The sequence below is a fragment of the Pangasianodon hypophthalmus genome, chromosome 20, assembly GCF_027358585.1.
Source record: "Pangasianodon hypophthalmus isolate fPanHyp1 chromosome 20, fPanHyp1.pri, whole genome shotgun sequence".
Classification (NCBI taxonomy): Eukaryota; Metazoa; Chordata; class Actinopteri; order Siluriformes; family Pangasiidae; genus Pangasianodon; species Pangasianodon hypophthalmus.
Window position 1 is genome coordinate 5,555,432 of NC_069729.1, and position 17,992 is coordinate 5,573,423.

The 17,992-nt window shown below is 38.9% G+C and overlaps 1 protein-coding gene across 3 annotated transcripts in view; it reads right to left on the reverse strand.

The window, feature by feature from the left end:
• The window catches only part of cdh4 (cadherin 4, type 1, R-cadherin (retinal)), a 397,112-nt gene that overhangs the window by 10,261 nt on the left and 368,859 nt on the right, over positions 1-17,992 (reverse strand). For all 3 annotated transcript variants that reach the window (XM_026935538.3, XM_026935539.3, XM_053227230.1), the window contains 3 exons: positions 12,750-12,887; positions 3,545-3,730; positions 2,816-3,069 (listed from right to left, as the gene is read on the reverse strand). In XM_026935538.3, coding sequence (XP_026791339.3) covers positions 2,816-3,069; positions 3,545-3,730; positions 12,750-12,887 — 578 coding nt within the window. The remainder of the gene's footprint in view (positions 1-2,815; positions 3,070-3,544; positions 3,731-12,749; positions 12,888-17,992) is intronic.

The following is a 17,992-nucleotide window of genomic DNA, read 5'->3' on the forward strand; positions in this document are numbered from 1 at the left end:
GAGCAGTCCTAATTTGTGAAATGTGTTTTAGATAAATAGCTGAAAGCTGAAGAAATAGAGTTTTATTTTGGGTGACAATCAAAAGAGAAAAATCTAGTCAGGACTGTCTTTTTGGGTTTGAAGTACAAATGGTGGTTACAATTTACTTGCATGATATCTGCAAACAAAACTAACTTCACTAACATACTAAGTCGATCATGGACATGATTGATGCAAAAATAAAAACTGCAAAAACTTTCTTCGGTCTATATATATTTTGACTGACGCTTCTAATGTGAAAGAATGTTACAAATCAGAACATCTGACTAAAAGTAAAATGTTATACTTGCCTTAAGTTATGTGTCCATATATACTCCTAGGATTTTATAGAGAAATTATTAGGGGACTTACATTAAGTTTTATACTGAAATAATGGGACAGTGTTCTAAGAGATCTCTTAACTGCTGCTGTAATCAAAGACTGTCCTGTGCTCATCCCAGGACTCTTATTCACAATCTGCTCATAGTGAACATCCTTTCACCACACTTTGCTCTTCTACACATGCATACTGTAATGATTTGTAATTCAGTGTCACCTAGAAGAGGACAGGTTCCCCCTTTACAGTCTGGTTCCTCCCTCATGTCGTCTTGGAGCTTTTCCTCCCCACAAGCCTCTGCCTTGCTTATTAAGGATCTAAATCAGGATTTCTGTAAAGCTACTTTGTAAAGCTACTTTTTTTTTTTCTTCAATTTATAACACTGTGGGATTTTAGTATAAAAAAAAAAAAAGTCAGCATTAATCTGATCATGTCAAACTTCGCTGGTAGGGTTTGCAGCCCCCAGGAGTTATAGCATTACCCCAGTGAAGTATCACCAGGAAGAAAAGCCTAAAGCCAATGAAAGAATAGTGGGAGAAATGGGAAGCTGTTTGCCGTTCATACCAGAGACAAAATACTGTCAGATGGATTATGCAGTCAGTACACGATGCATCATTTATGAGAGAATCTGTACCGTACTCTGAAAACACAGTAGAGCATAACTAGAGGGAAAGACACAGGTGTTAATGAAGTGTTTGAAGCATGAGTTATAACAAATTCACAGACTGGTGATGTGTCTATATTCATAGCCCATTTCATACTGGTAAAATTCTGTTTGCACATAAATGACGCAAACTAACACTTGCGCTTAAGTTATGGCAATAATGACCCATGCTTCAAGAGTGCTAGAGGCTCATGCTTTTCACCTGAGAGCATGCTGAGCTTTGAGTGGAATGAAGACTAACACTGCCTAAGTTACAGCCTCACAGTACAGAATACATTTACGTAATATGTTTGTGTACAAAATCCAGTAAAAAGTGGAAAAATGTGTTTATTCTCATATAATGGAGTTAGCACATGGAAAAGTATACAATATTGAAAATATAAATGCGCTAAAGGCAAGGAATAAAATATTGTACGCGTCTACATAAGCAAACTTCCAGTGGAAACTTAACCTTACAAGTTCACCAAATAAGGTTGTGAAAACTAATAAGAGGGAACTGGGAAACAGGAACACCTTCCTAGGGATTAAAGTAAAGGTCGTCTGGCATATGTTTTCCTCTGGCAGACTACTCCGGGTGCCACAGTGGCTAGACTTGCATACTGTAGCTCCTGCCTTAAAGGTTAATTAATATACTTAACCAATTTTATGTCCTCATATTGCCATAATACGAAAAGACAGGTGGAAGAATGATGTACAGAGACATGTACTTTTAAAGTAACCTAATATGGATACAAGGAGATCAGAATATTTATTTTTGGATTAATATTGAGATCTTCATAGACAGTGAGAGATTCAAGGTCAAATTATGTTTAAACAAGTTGTGCATGTGAAGCCTCGTCGTGTCTTGTTTTAATTTCTTGGCTGTGTCGCACTGCTGAATATGTCAGTGAACTTAGAAGGTCGCACTTTTACCAAATGACATTCATGAGGACAATCTGTAAGTCCTACAGCAGTGCAAAAATGTGTTGAATCACCGAAAAATGTCAGAACTTTGCCTTTTGTTAGCTGACATTCAGGTAATGTTGGAATTATGGTCATTACAGTTCCTGACTTGTAAAAACCGTTCATGCACTTGTCGAACTTTGATAAAAAGTCCAACTTGATAGTGTGCGATGACATGGTACAAGCAAGCACTGCTCATAAAATATCAGCAGCTTCCACAATTAAAGGCAGTCTTCAGATGTCTGTGTTAAACTCCAAAATTATGCCTACTGTGACCAAATACATATATTGTACTATTTACAGAGAAATGTCATGATACATATTTCTTAATGAAACAGTATTAAAAGAATGCAAATTTCCATAACAGACCATCCAAGTTATTACATCTGTAAAGAATAAAACACTTGGGGGCGTACTGTAATAGGAAAATAATGTCTGTCACAGCGTAGCAGTTATAAACAGCCGTTCCCTCACCAGCCTCTATTTTTTTTTTCCTCTTTTGTGAAGTTAATAAGAAAAAATCCAGCTCATCATGTTACTGAGGAACTGCAAAGTGCCACCTCCTCCGTCCCAAAGACTTTCCTGTGGAAAACCTAAAGGTACAGACCCTGGAGACAATGCTAAACAATTGTCTCCTCCCAGAAAACTTCACAGTAACAATTGTATTTATTCATTCCAAGTTGTTACTATAGAAACAAAGTGACTTAATATAAGCCTGTGATTTGTCACCACCTTCTGACCAATCAGAATAGAGAATTCAACAGTGATATGGTATCAAAGGTTGCAAACTACTAGGTGGAACTGTAATAAATATGCAGAGAGGTGGAAATAGAGAACACACACTCACGCCATACCTGACAGTCTGTTGAATAAAGCGGTCTGGATCTTGAGCAGCGAATATGGTGAGTGTGGTGTCGGCAGGAACTCCCTCCTCAAAGCGGATTATTTTGGGGTTGGAGGGAAAGACTGGAGCCTCATTCACATCCAGTACAGAGATGGTGACGCCAGCCGTGGACGAGAGAGATGATGGGATGCCACTGGCCAGATGGGCCTGATTAGATACCACCACAGTCAACATGAAGGCGCCATTCCTCTCATAGTCCACTGGCTACACACATACGGAAAGAAAACGCAACCGAGATGAAGGAACTAAGTAACAGCAGGAGACCACGCTGAATTTAGAAGAGTCAAATTTTCCCCAATTTTGGCCCTTAAGGAAGTAAGGACACTCGGTGTTGCTAATATGAAGCAGCACTGGTGTTTTGCCTGTGTGCCTGTCCACAGAGATCCCAGAAATCCTTCTTTGAAACTAGCTATTTTGTTATACAAGTTTAAGTAGTGTGAATCAAGAAAAATCACACACTCCCTGTATGTCATCAATAGCTTCTCTGTTTAGTTCCGAGAGAATAGAAGACAGACACAATGTTAATAAAGGTTAATAATAAAGGTTAATAAAGTACACACACTTGGGAAAAAATTGCCCTTACATGAGCTAACAAATGCCCATGATTGGTTAGTTTTAGACTCTTGACCAAACTACAAGCTACACACATGACCTCTTTTGCAAACACACTGGCACACACCTTGACCACTGTGACTCTGCCGTCATTGGTGAGCTCGTCAGTGCGGATAGTGAAGTGGCCCATGGAGTCTCCACCCACTATCCTGTAAACTGCATTCCAGTTGGGTGTGTGAGGCTGGTCTCTGTCTCGCACGGTCAGATTGGCCACGACTACACCCACTGCATTCTCTGGCACCTCACCCAGGAACTAGACGAGAGAGAGAGTAATATACAGTCAGAGCTGCCGTTAAAGCTGATACAGTGATAGAAGTTTCCACCAACTGACAACACACAATCATAGTCAGAATTATTCAGTTAATGCTAGTGCTTGTGAATTCTACAAACACCTGCAAACCATTAAACGCTTTACTGAAATGATTTTTTTCCTCATAAATGTGATGGTTCAATAAATAAATAAACAAATAAGTTACTGCACTGCTTATTATTTGCCAAAGCCTGAGCCTTGCAGTGTAGCACGCCAGAAAAAATCTGGCATATTTTCAAAAACCTGTTTGCTCCTCTCTCCATGTTTTTGCTTTCACATCCTCCCCTTGTACTGCCTCACACGGGTACACAACCTGTCACTCACAACCATGTGTGAAGGCACGCTTCAGTTATATGTACCATATGAAACACATACACATATCTGCTTCTTACACACGCACACAGCCCATTATCAGTGTCCACAGCTGCTTGTTAAGCTTCTGTAATCTGGTGCTCGAAGGAATTGTCTGTGTCTGCCACATGCTATTTACTGTAATGGCTTCATCATGTGCAGAGACCGCATCCAAACTCTCCCTATACCATTGTTAACACAGATACACACACGTTTGTCTTACTATCCTTATGAGGACTTGCATGTGACAATTATTAATGCAGCTAATTAATGCAATGCTACACCTAACTTTTTTGTTAAAGCAGTTTTCCTCATGGGAACCAGCCAAATGCCCCTACAATGACTGAGATTAACATCCTTGTAGGGACATTTGGTCCCCACCAAGATATAAAAACTAGACAGCTGAAGACTGGGAAAAAAACAAGGTGACATTGACAATCTTGAGCTTTCCAATTCAGGTGAGCCTGTGCCCAATGTTGCCTCACAGTCCTGTTCTTGGCTGTTAGGAATGGAACCCTTGATGTGCTCTTATACAATTATAACCCATCCGTCTCAAGGTTTGGTGTGTTGTGAAATGCTTTTCTGCTCGCCACAGTTGTAAAGAGTGGTTATTTGAGTTACCATTGTCTTCCTGTCGGCTCAAACCACTCTGGCCATTCTCCTCTGACCTCTCTTATCAACAAGGCATTTCTGTTCACAGAACTGCTGCTCACTGGAGTTTTCCTGTTTTTCGCTCCACTCTAGAGACAACTGTTTGTGAACAATTTTCTGTTGTTTGGTATCAGCAATTTGACATAACATGTAATGGTCAAAGTCACTGAGATCACTTCTATCATTTCTCCCTCATTCTGATGTTTGATGTGAACATTAGCTCAAACTCTTGATCTGTATCTGCATGATTTTATGCATAGCCCTGCTGATATGATTGGCTGCAGAGGTGTTCCTGTTAATTGTGCGTGTTAGAAAAAAAAAAAAAAAGTTCCTTATGAAAATTTAAAAAAATAATACAGGAAGCGTTACCTGTATTTTTAGTGTGCATATGTTTTATGTGCAATTACCAGCGGTAAAGTTTCTGAATATAGAACGTTGCTAGGAATACTAGCAACGGAGTGCTAACAGTCCTATTCTACTCAATGAATTACAAAATGATTTATAGAACCAAGCAGTGTAGAAACAAGAAAGTGTTAAAATCTCAGAATAAAAAAAGTTGAACTGTGAAGTGGAATTATACATGTAGTTATAATGTGTTAGTGACTCTAAATTGGAAATATCTTAAAATTCTAATTATCAGCCAACACACATCAAGAGGCAGCAGTCAAAACACATTTTCACTTCAGACGTAACCAAAAAAAAAAGATGAAAGAACTTTTCAAAATTTGTCAGCAGCAAAGGAAGCAGAGATCAAGAGAATGAAAGCAAGAGAGAGCAAACACTAGAAGCATCAGAGAGAGAGAAAAACAGAACAATTGTGAAAGTGTGCCAGAGAATGGCTAAAATAGAGCAAGCAAGAGAAAGAATGAGAGAGAGAGATGTGATGTGATGCTCGCTGGCCTTAATCATGAGCCCATCAGAGGATTCTGCTGTCCCGGTGCTGCTGCATGCTGTCTGAACAGCACACGAACAATTCCTGATAAGCAGAACACACATGCACACAAACATACACACACCTCCCAACCTGCCAAATAGACAGCTACACACTGCACTGCATAGACGTAAAGGGCACACAGTGGCAGAGATGAATTGTAGCCTCCCAAAAAAAAAGAGAACCAGTTCTCCAAAAGAGAAAGTTGCGTCAGCTCTATTGTCTAGATACGAGCAGCTAAAAATGAGTCCATTTTATGGAACATAAGTGATTCCTTTTAAAAAGAATTTGTCCGTGGCACCTGGAATGGTGAATACATCCACATTTTTCAATTGTGTAGTGATGGATTTTTACATTGATAACAGTGCTGTTGAATAATGAGAGGTCTGACTGTTTCAGAGACTTTATACAAAGACGTCTGATTTGCCTGTGAGCCATACTTGGGTTTCAGTTAACTCTTACAGTATAACACATACAAGGTCTTATCACTTTTTTAGCAGAGCTCAGATTAGACACCTGTGAAAGATTCATTTACTGTGCATTAGTCTTTATTCATAAAGACCTGTATTGCTTCATAGCTGGAGATGCGTTATGCAAAAATGAGTAATCACTTTAGATTCAAGGTAGCATCACACTAGAATTATTCCTTACTGTAGATATAGACGATTAGAATATTAATTCATGCTCAATGGCAGATCAACGCCTCTGAATATGGGACGCAAATGAACTTTAGCACAATTTACAGAAAACGATCAGCTTTGTAAAGTCTGAGTCCAATAAAACATTTTTGAATTCTTGAAACGAAGATGAATTTTCTATAACAACTCTGACAGTAGTTCCAGCTGTAACATAAATGATCAGTTTATATTAATATGCTTATGTTATCATTTCTATAATAACACACAGGAACTTGTTAGGCATATAATCATTGTTATGGCATTTAGTGACACTTTTTGAGGAGACGATGTAACATTTGTTGTATAATGGTCAGGAAGTTTTCAGACACAGGAGAGGAGTTTAAGCTTTCCAGTTTCTCAGTAACATGGCAAGCTGTGTTTTTTTGGTCTATATTAATTACAAGAGAAAAAAAAGAACGGTTGGTGTGGGAACAACTGTTTATAGCTGCTATGATGAAAGTGATAATAGGAACTAACTTGTTTCACAGACATTTGACAATAAATGCAACTATAAAAAGATAGAAAGTGTGACGTTTTGGTCATTCAATTCACTGTGGTATAAGGGGAATAACACACTTAAGGACCACCACACATTTATGTTCCTACTCCTGCTGAGGAACAACTCTCTCCCTGTCTGAAATGAATAAAACATACAGGTGTCTCTAAAATTGGAACCAATAATCCTGCTTAGTTTACATCCCCTTGAGCAATATCCCCTAATGAGCTTGCTTCGGTTTTTCCACATCTCAGGGAAAGCTGTTCAGTCCTTCCAGCTGCTGTCATATGCAAATACTTACTGATCATATCAATGACAAGACGATGACAAACACAGCGCATTTACATCGACAGATAGCTTTGAGTTTGCAGCAGGCTTTAATGCAAGTGTAAGGGAAGTGTGGGCTTACTGGAGAAACGTCAGAGTGAGATCGTTCAGCACTCGTTTTTGAAATTCAAATGCATAGAAAGGTAAGAGTGTGGCACTGCTGTGCCATTGTGCAGTGCTTTTGTTGTTAATAATGAATCAAAGCTTGTTCGGGTCACTGAGCTTTCCGCACGTAAGCGCAAAAGCTAAGCGAACCTCAATGTGGACCACATCTGTATTCATCGGTGAAGTATTTCTTTAACACGGCAGGAGTAATGTTAAGCACGCATGACTTGTGAGTCTTTCTCAGCCTACGTTCCTTCCCCGCTCCGTGTCTCTAGCTCTGTGTTTGGCAGGTAGGTGACAGAATAAAATCCAAAGTGCAGCCTTGGGTTCCTCTGCTTTCATCCTCATCCCTGCACTTTCCTGCTCAGTGCTACTGTCACGCAGAGACAAATCAAACTTCACAGCCTCCTGCACTGGAGCGGAAGCAACCAGACTCTAGGAGAGTTAGAGCTAGGACCCAGCTAGGGAGGGGGAAACAACTGCAATACTATCTGATGTAATCTGCAGAGTCAGCTTTGCACAGTCTGGTTCATCCTGATGTTGTTCCGTATAGTTAGTGTATACTGTGTCATACTTGCCCTGTCCTGTATATTTATTGTATCATACTGCACTTGCCACTTTTTTGAAACTCTTAGCTTTGGTAATGCTTTCTTTTACAGTCCCTTGTTATTAGGTATTAACTCACACAAACTCAAGTGTCTACTACAAACTAAAAAAGTATTGAGTATTTTAAATTATTAAATAAAGTACACTAAAGTACCAGACAAGTTCTACTGTAACTTTTAAAGTAGGTGAGCCCTAGTTAAATATTTTGGTGTAGAAATCCTAATTACCAAGACGGGCTAAATAAATAAATTAACTAAAATGCCTGACGGGTAATACGTATTAAGATGAAGCACCGAAAAATGCCTTGTAATTCGAAAATCAAGTAGAAACATACATCCACTAAAGTTAACTCTATGATAGCCTGTTTATGTAGGAAAGGAAATTGAAAAAAAAAAAAAATAAAAGTAAGTTACTGTATTTAGCCTATAAACCTAATTTTATATTACCTGTTGCTTCTCCAGTCTTTAGTTAGTAACTGCAGAACTGTTAACATACTATGCGAAATTGAAAAATGGCAATAGCTTTAAATTTACTTAAATTTTGTTATAGGGTCTTATACAGCATGTACCTGCAACCAGCTGAACATAAGTTTGTTTGTAAATCAGGATGTAAAGTTGGTCTGAAGCCATGCACTGAAAGTGATTAGTTTAAAATTATAAATGTAGAATTTGTTGCACTACACACAGAGGTTACACTGTAACTAGTAGTGCGTAAAGCGATCGAAATCACACCATCACAGAATGATGTCTTTTACCTTCACTCGCAAGTCAGAAACAAGTTCCCACATAAACAGGAAATGGTTAGTGTAACATTACTTCAAGCAAGGGTCTGTCACTTTACGGTGAAGTTGTGACTAATTATCCATCATTGTATTTGCACTTTATTTGCTTGTTCTCCTTGGGCTCTTGTGCAACAGTCATTTTAGTAACCAACCACAGCAATGAAATATAATGAAGTAGTGGCAAACCTAATCTGCACTGAATACACTGAATGAGAGAATAAACTATAAAATTATATTAATGGTAAATGTTTTAAATATTTTGGGCTGTACCTTACCAATAGTCTTTGCACTAGTAGAGTAAAGTGCTACCACAGTATACACAAATGTGTTGATCTAATTAATACCAAAATCAGATTTTTATTTTGCAGTTATACGAATTTTAGATGTAAATGTACACACTGATCATATTTCATGCATGTGATGTTTCCATAAGGGCTGATTGCACTAGAGACAGAGCTACAAAGAGTTCAACCTCACAAAGAGTAAATGAGAGCAGAACTCGAGTAGAGCTAGAGAGAGCTCAAAGTTAGAGCTAAAGTTAGACAAGAGTTATGGGGGCAAGAAAAAGTTAGAGAGTGCTAAAGCTAGAACAGCGCAGACAGCTGAAGTTGAATTAGGACAGAGCTGGAGAGAGCTAAATCAGAGTTAAGCCCTATTCAGATTGGACTAGTTTTAAAATGCTGAGGTGGTGTAATGTAATTACCAGAGTATGCCAGGGATTTTAGTCTCGTCTAAATCTGTCATGTCAGTCATATGGAATGTGCACACCTGTGTCTGAAAAGATTACACCGTATTTATCTTCTATAAATTGATCAGTAGAAATAACCCCCAGGTACTGTATATCCCATCTGAATTGAAATCCTGGTAAATATTCTATTATATCCTGTACAGAAAAAAGTGGTTTAGTGCTTTCTCTTCACTATAAAGACAATCCAGGGAGTGTTTTTTTTTTTTTAGCCTCACTACAAACATCCTAGGGCAACACTACTTAACAGACATGTCTGATTATCCTGTACGAATAATACTTGAGAGGTTTGGACTAGAGTTATGCAAAAGGACTAGAAAGCAATGTGGATAATCAGAGGTTGGGAGTTTGGATCCTGGCATCGTCTAAGAGCCTGCTCACTTTTCTGCTGAGATTGGAGTGGTTTTGGATTAAAGTGTGAATGTAACAAAGAATTAAAATTGCTTTCTTGTGCCTGTGAAATGCCAACTAGTTTGAAAAAAGTTCAGGTTAAAAAAAAAAAAAAAAAAAAAAAAAAAAAAAGAGGTATTGCTCTCCCTCCTCATCTTTCAGTACACATCGTACAGTACAATTCTCTTACCAGCAATTACAACTTTCATACACAGTGCCAGTCAAAGGTTTGAACACCCACTGAATAATTCAGTCATTTTCTACCTCTGTGAATAAAATACTGTGGGGTGACGCATTAGTGATTTATAATTATATATGAACTGACGATTCATCTCAGTGGAACGGAAATACTGATCACCTGATGATCCAAATGTCAATGAAAAAGAATCATTCATGACTTACTGGAATGAGTCAAATTTTCTGTAAATCAAGCACTGATACAATGGAAGGATTCAAGCAGCATTTTAAAAATGAGATCAGATAGAAAGGCTGTTTTGTCTGGAAGGTTCATTTCATTTATAAATGTAAGAATATATTGCCAACAAAAATGACTAATCACAAAGCAGCAGACAAAACTATTAGTGCAAAGTGCAAACATGTAGACTTCCAGTCAAAAGTTTAGCCCTTTGCTTTTATTATTATAGCTTTAGCACTGAATGAATGGAAGTCTGGTTTACTGTTGTTGTGAACAGGTGTGCTGTGTTAGCACTCATGTGACTGGTCATGTGACTGGTCATGTGGTGGAGTTTGTAACTTGTTAGGTTGCTGGGAAATTGAGTTTGATGTGGAAGTGGTTGGCAGTAGCATGGAATTGTTGGGATTGGAGTTTCTGAAAGGCTGTTATCTTTACTGGTAACACATAAGCCACATCATCTGGGCTCCGAGACATCGGTGTCTGTTACGGGTCTGGGCGCTGGGATGTATAATAGCGTCATGTTATTAGTACACATGACCGAGAGGACAGTATATAGTGTGGAGTGGAACCCAGCGCGGAGGCGGACCGCCAAACGGCTCCGCCTAAAATGCGAGCGCCTCGAGCGGGGCACGAGCCGTAGCGCGAGCCGCTGAGCTAACTCCGGGCGTAACAGGCGCGAGGGTCGTAGTGCTTGTGGTAGTGTGAATGTCATTTGGCCGAACTTGAAAGAACTAAATCTTTCCTTAATATTAAATATATCCAGCCCTGAACCTCAATATTCGCTTTTCTAAACCTAAACCTCAATATTCGATTTTCTTGAACATAAATCTCAATATTAACCGCACAGAGCAGCGTGGCGCCATTTTGCTGGCCATCACAGATCTGTGTCCACGCGCGCAGTGAGGCCGTCAGAAGGCTTATATAGAGGCGTGGCCAGGTGCTGCACGTTTACGCTGATTACCTGCACGAGAGCGCCGCGGTATAAAAGCCCCAGCAGGTGGCCGCGGATTTGCCTGAGAAGGCACTCGCGGCGGCACAGTATCTGGCCACCTGCTCCTCATACAGATAGTTCTAGTTTTAGAGTATTTCAAATCAGTCCCTTGCATATTTAAGCAAAAAAAAAAAAAAAAGATTTATAATGAAATAAAGCATCACAAACATTTCTTGAAGTCTCAGATTATTATTCTGTTATTCAGGCAGGGTAAAGCCTATTTTGTTAACTATTCAGGATTATTCAAAGAAAATGAAAGTGAAGAATGTTTGAAAGTGAGATATTCTGAGCCACTGACAAGTGCTAGGAGTTTAAGGGGTTAAGAGGAGTATGTATCTTGACATTTAACAAAAAAAAGAAGCTAAAATAGAGTTTTAAAAACTCATACCACAGCACTGAATTCTCAGTTCTGACAGGCAAAAAGGTGTTCATTAATGTTCAGTAAAAGCAGCTTGTACAGTAGTGCCAACAGCACGGTTTATATTAATTGTTGATATGGTGAAGCTCTCTTTAAGGAGATGTTTAACATTTTTTGGAAGGAGTCTCCAGTGTCAGCATTTTGTGCAAGTCAGAGGTAAAGCTGTAATGTTAAGTTTTCAGACACAGGACAGTCTTTTGGACAGAAGGCTTTTCAGTTTCTTGGTAACATGAAAAGCAGCATTTTGTTTTGTCTTATTAACCTCAAAAGAGAGAAAGAAAGGCTTCAATGCTACAAGGCAAGTTAAAAGCATGACTCAACTGCACAGTAAAGTGTTTTCAAAATCACTTATTTTCTGTCCAAAAAGCACAAGCTATTCTTGTTGGTGATGAAAGCATGCTAAAGTGGCAGGTGAGACAAATGAGTTAAAAATAATTTGAAATCATGCAGTGCCAAATGGTGGGTTATAAGCCTGAGGCTAGCAGTGAGTAAGTGCAAAATTAGGGCTGAGACACAAGGATGGAAAACAGAAGGATGGAGCGTCACTGGAGGGACACAAGGGTGCAGAGACTGAGAGAAGAAAAAACAGGAGATGGAGGAAGACAGGATTGTAAAAGCAAGTGTGAGGAAAAAGGAAAGATGTGGCCTGACAGAAACAAACGCTGTGAAAAACAGGGCCGGGAGCAACGTGTTTGAGTGTGAGTTTCGACAGGGAGAGAGACGAGCCAGATGCCTAAAGACAAACCACAGCCACCTGATGCTAAACTGGCACCGGCACCAAACAGAAAAAATGGATGGAGATAGAGTGGGAATGAGGAAGCAGTGTTATCTCAGCAACAAGCTCACAAACTCGTCTCATGTCCTATTTCTCCTTTTCCATATGCGCCTGTCCTGATTTACCCTTCACACGCCTCCTTCTTTCTCACGCTTGTGCTACAACTCAGTGCTTCCAGTCCTGCTCCGTGTCAACTCTGTGCACTTCTGCTAAAGTGTATATCAGAGTGTGTGACAGGCTTGAAAGCAAAAGAGCACAAACGGCATTGAGTTCAGACGCGATGCGGAAGCAAAGCACACTCACCGTTTTGGCGTCAAGCTCTGGAGGGTTGTCGTTGATGTCGGTGACAGTGATGAGAGCCGTTGCCGTGTTGGAGAGGCCGAAGTTCAGGCTGCCCTCCATGTCTGTGGCCTGCACGATCAGCGTGTACTGAGACACTTTCTGCAAATGACAAGAAATTATACAAAGCTCAACAAATGTGTGTGGAATATGATTGTACCTAAATGTGTATATATATAGCTTTTGCATTTAATAAATAATACTACCTGTACTTTAAATAGCACATTTTTAAAAGTCGTGTTACAGTGGGAACAGGCAGGCATGCATGAATAGGGGTGTGCATTTTCTGAAAGGTTTATAACACTAAGTACTTTGTTAAATTAATCATAATGTTATTATGTCTTTAATTAATGAAAAATCCTTCTTAACTAACACTGTAAGCTTGTTTATAAATTAATAAATTACTTGAACCAGGTTGTTCACTATGAACTTATTTTGGTGTGTACAGTTCTACCTCAATTTCAATATAAAATATCCCCACTGATGAATAGTCCTAGTAGTAATAATCAAATTAATCACAGCAAATTTGGTTTATTTAACAATATGGCTTCCATTATTTGGGAGCTTATAAAATAGCACTTGATCCAGTGTATCCTGTTTTAGAATTTATATAGAGCTTTATACAATTATTCATGCACACAATTAATGAAACAATAACAGACTATTTTGATAGCATTTAATTCTCACTGTAGGCGTAAGTCATCACGTGAGAATGGGGAAAAAAAAACTAACGTCCAACCAGAATAAATTAATTTAAAATTATTGGATGAATATAAAAAAACTACATTTCTGCTCTTTGTTCATGCTGTGTATTTCCACCATCAGCCACCAGGTGCAATCATAACACAATACTTATGTGTGGATTATAAATGAACAACCAATTATAAAGATCTACACACTGATTATAAATGACCTGGCCCGAGTGTACCAGATGGTGAACTGAAAGCCGTTGACCGTCAATACACACAGGGGACTATTTATCTACAACAGACTGGTGTAAATTCCACGTTCTCCATGTTCCAAAGTATTACTCAATATCTTGTGAAAGATCTCAGTGCCAATATCCGCATGACCCGTTAGCCCCTGGGGAAAAGGAAATGCAACATTTACAGAATCTCAAGAAAGTGTTACAGGCTACAGAAGAGAGGTCAGAGTTTGGGGGGGAAAAAAGTAGATTGAATATTGGCTGAAAGAACCAGGGCCTCTATCCAGCTTAAACAAAATTAAAGCAATCAAACATGCAAGCTTTTCTGTGGCCAGTCGATTAGTATGTAAGGTTTATTCCCAACCAGAGCACTAAAGTACAACAAAGCTCTATAGAGTGTTAAAAAAAAACAAACAAGGAAATAAAATACTAAGTGGTGAAACTGTAATAAGTTTTCTGATGTTTTCTGCAGCAAATGATATTGATATATCTTATGAATACAGTGACATTTGACCAAATTGTGTCTGGTTCCGCTTTTTCCAACGACGACATACACTTCAAAATAAAGAAAAGAAATTAAGACTGCAGAGGAAAAGAAAGCTTCCAGAAAGGAATAGGACCATGCAAGCTAAGTGCTTGAAAGCGTAACTTCCTTTTACTGCTTGACAGGTAATTATTTTGCTTGGAAGGTTCTGGTGTAATTTATCCACCCAGTCTGTAACATTATAATTTACATGACATTGTTAGCTAGACAAGAAACAGCACTTTAATGTCTGTTGGTGTTTAGCTGTGTCATTTGCCCGGATGTTGTTTACAAAGGCAACATTGTGGGAGGAAACTTTTGATCCAGCCACGATGCTGCACATCAAGCTTATGCGAAGAACAGAATCAGTGTAGGTGTTGATGTGCTTCTTTATGTGGAATCAAGTGTTTAACTGCTTCCATGAATCAAGAGTTCAGTTACACCAGCACTTTCTGCATTATAATGCTACCACTGCACTGAGGGAGGGGATTTGAAGAGAGGGGGAATGAAGAGAAAAGGTAGATCAGGTGATGGTTGGTGGAAGTTAGCAAAAGGGGCAATAATGGGCCTCATTTCTTAAACCAGATACGACTGAGTTTTTGTAAATCATTCGCAGGAGCAAAATCCAGGTAGTTTGGAAATACACTTGTATCCTATGAGAGCGCCTGAGGAAATTTAAGTCTAAGGAGACTTCCTAATGTCAACCTTGATTGAACAGCTTCAAATTGTATAATTGACGAGTTACTGCAAATGCATATAGGGATTACACTGTCAATATTAAACTCTATTTATTTTTATTCATTACATTTACATTTTGTGACTCTTGTGTTATATTGATGGCTTGAAAGGAAGCAATCTGAAAGAAATCCATAAGCTAAGACATAAGTCTTAGCCATTAGGACAAAAGTAATGGCACCCTATAAAAGGACGTGTTAATGTGTGTCTCTGGCAGCCGACGAGCTGCAATGGCTGAGCTCAACAGTGGAAGATTTAGCTTGCATTTAGGAGGTGCTCTTTCACAGTTTAGTTATCATTTTCAGGTCTAAATATTATGGCTAAATCTTCATTCCCGTGATCGAGGTATTTTATGGGTGATTGACATTTATGAATATATGCATGGGAATATGAATTAGGTATGATTTGACCTGCAAAAACATTTAATAAAACATTGAGGCCAATTGTTACAGCAGCTTTATCTCCATGTGGTCCTTTAATCAGCTGTAATTATTACATCCGGTTTATTTAATGAAATATGAATGTAAATGCAGCTACACAGTCCAAATCTTTAATCTAGATTATAATTTTTTTTTTTTTTTTTTTGGGCATAATGAAATACTAGTACTTCCTTTCTCACTAATGAAATAAATCGCAGCAAAATTAATCAGTCTTCAACCTCTGACAGCGGGAGTGCTGAAGGCCATGCTGGTGTGATGAAAGAGCACATGCAGAGTTTGTCCAAATTACTTTATTTAGCCTTGTCTGTCTGTGGAGTGAGAAGAAAAACGCCCATCTATCATGGACTGACCATCATTTACACGTACAAGTGAGCAGATGGAAACACACAGACAGACACGAACACACTCAAGCTCTTGATGCACTTGAGTCAACGGTTATGAGAAGCACTTCACAGTCCAGTGGGCTCTGACCTGTCTTCAACTCTCAGTCCATCAAGAGACAAGGATAGGAAGGAGGTAGGGAGGGAGTAGGAGGAGGAGAAAACCCACCTTCTGATTCTCCTCTATTCACACACACATACACACACACTCACAAAGCACCAATCGATTCCTTAATCAGACGTAGCACAGCAGACACATTCTAACCCAGACTTGACATCAGTAGCCAACATGCGCGCGCACACACACACATGCAGCCTTGGGCAAGTGATGGTAAAGAAACGGCAGCAGTCTGGACAATCTGGCCTGCTCAGACTCACACTGTTCAGAGACACACAGTTAGGGCCCCTAACAGACGCGCACTCTGGAGGAAGGAACAAAACAGTCAGGTGGGATAATGCCAGGGGCTCATTAGGAACTCAGGGAGAGCATGTAGCTTTAGCTTCCAGTAAGAAAAATGAGAGCATGCTGGCTCATAACATATGCCTATTCAGGGCATTATTCAAATTATTCATAGTTGTATGACGTGAGGACTCTGATATTAATCACTGTGTCTATTTATTCTGAGAGGTGGGAAGTAACAAAGCTCAATTACTTTCTTACTGTGCTTAAGTTTTAAACTTTTTCCTCAGTTTTTCTTTCACCTAATCCATTTGACTTTTTCTACCTGTTTCAAAAATCTCTACTTTCTACTTCTATTAATAGTTGAGCTATACCTGCAGTGATGATTTTAATACCAAAACTGCATGTCATTACTCAGATGTAACTAACCAATTGGGCGTAGATGCTATTCGGAAGTTATGCGAGAGTTTGACCTTGGATTTGAACTCGTGATTCTGACATTGGACCAAATTTCTTGCATGATATTGGCTGGAGTGAGGAGCATTCAGATATGTACTGGGTTGTAAATACACACAAAAAAAACAAGAAATGCCATTAAATACATATCATCCCTTAGCAGTCAGTGCTTTTTTTTTGTTTTTTCTTCTTCTTTTTTTTTTTTTTTTTTTTTTTTTTTAACATGAAGGTCATCAGAGGAGACAGCATCTTAAGTAGCTCTGCCTCTTGTAGCTCGAAATCAGCAACTCTCCCTGAACATAAATAACTTCTAGCTGCTTTGTCAGTTGCAATTCTGCTGGTGCAAACGCAGAATAAAACCACATTGAAATGAAATGCCGGTAACGTTGCAACCGGACTGCATAGAATTTGATGTGAATATGGTCCAGAACTCTTTTTTTTTTTTTTTTTTTTTTTTTTTTTTTTTTTTAAAAAAAAAAAGAACTACGCTACCATGCTTGGGAGGTGGACTGGCTACTCTAAATTGTCCTTTGGTGTGAATGTGTGTTCTTCCCTGCCATAAACTGGCATTCCATTCAGGATGCGTACCCAGTGATCCCAGGATAGACTCTAGATCCACCCTGATCCTGACCAGGATAAAGTTGGATGAATGAATGAAGAATGGAGAGTGAAGAATCTAAACAAAACTTGCTAGCCCTGTCTCCAACCCTTATCTTGTTTTGTAACTTTGACTCATGCAGATTTTTGCAAATTTTCAATTGCTCTCCAGAATCAATTCATTTCCTTTACAAAGTATGTTCTTCTAGGGCAACTTTAACCTCAAAGTTCCAAAACCTGGAATAATGAGCAATAGAGAACAGGAAGCTGTAATCTTTTTGTTGTGGAAAATGAAAGAATGTATGAACTGCTAATCATTATGCATCAGTGACGACTAGTCTGCCTTGCTAATTTCTTCATGTTGAAATCAAATTACGCTCAAACAACATTTTTTCATAAAAGGTGCCAAGTAGACCTTATTTAGAAAGCTACAACTATTAATCAGCAAGAGGAACCCATTTTCTAAAACTGTAGCTAGACCGTTATCACTAGCTGCTCACTAATCAAAATAACACTAGGAACAAAACAAAGGATTCCTGTGTAACTTTCCAAAAGAGATTTTAGCGATTCTTAACTAATACGATGTGTGTGAGTGGTGAGATTAGAGCAGAGGTCAGCCCCTCTCTTGCCGAGAGGGTTAATTGCTATGCACCTCTGATCAGTCTTGTATGACACTACAATGATCTTCGAATCCCAGCAGTCTCATGTTTCAGCACTGGGCTTCTTCACCCCACTAATTACTGCATAAATA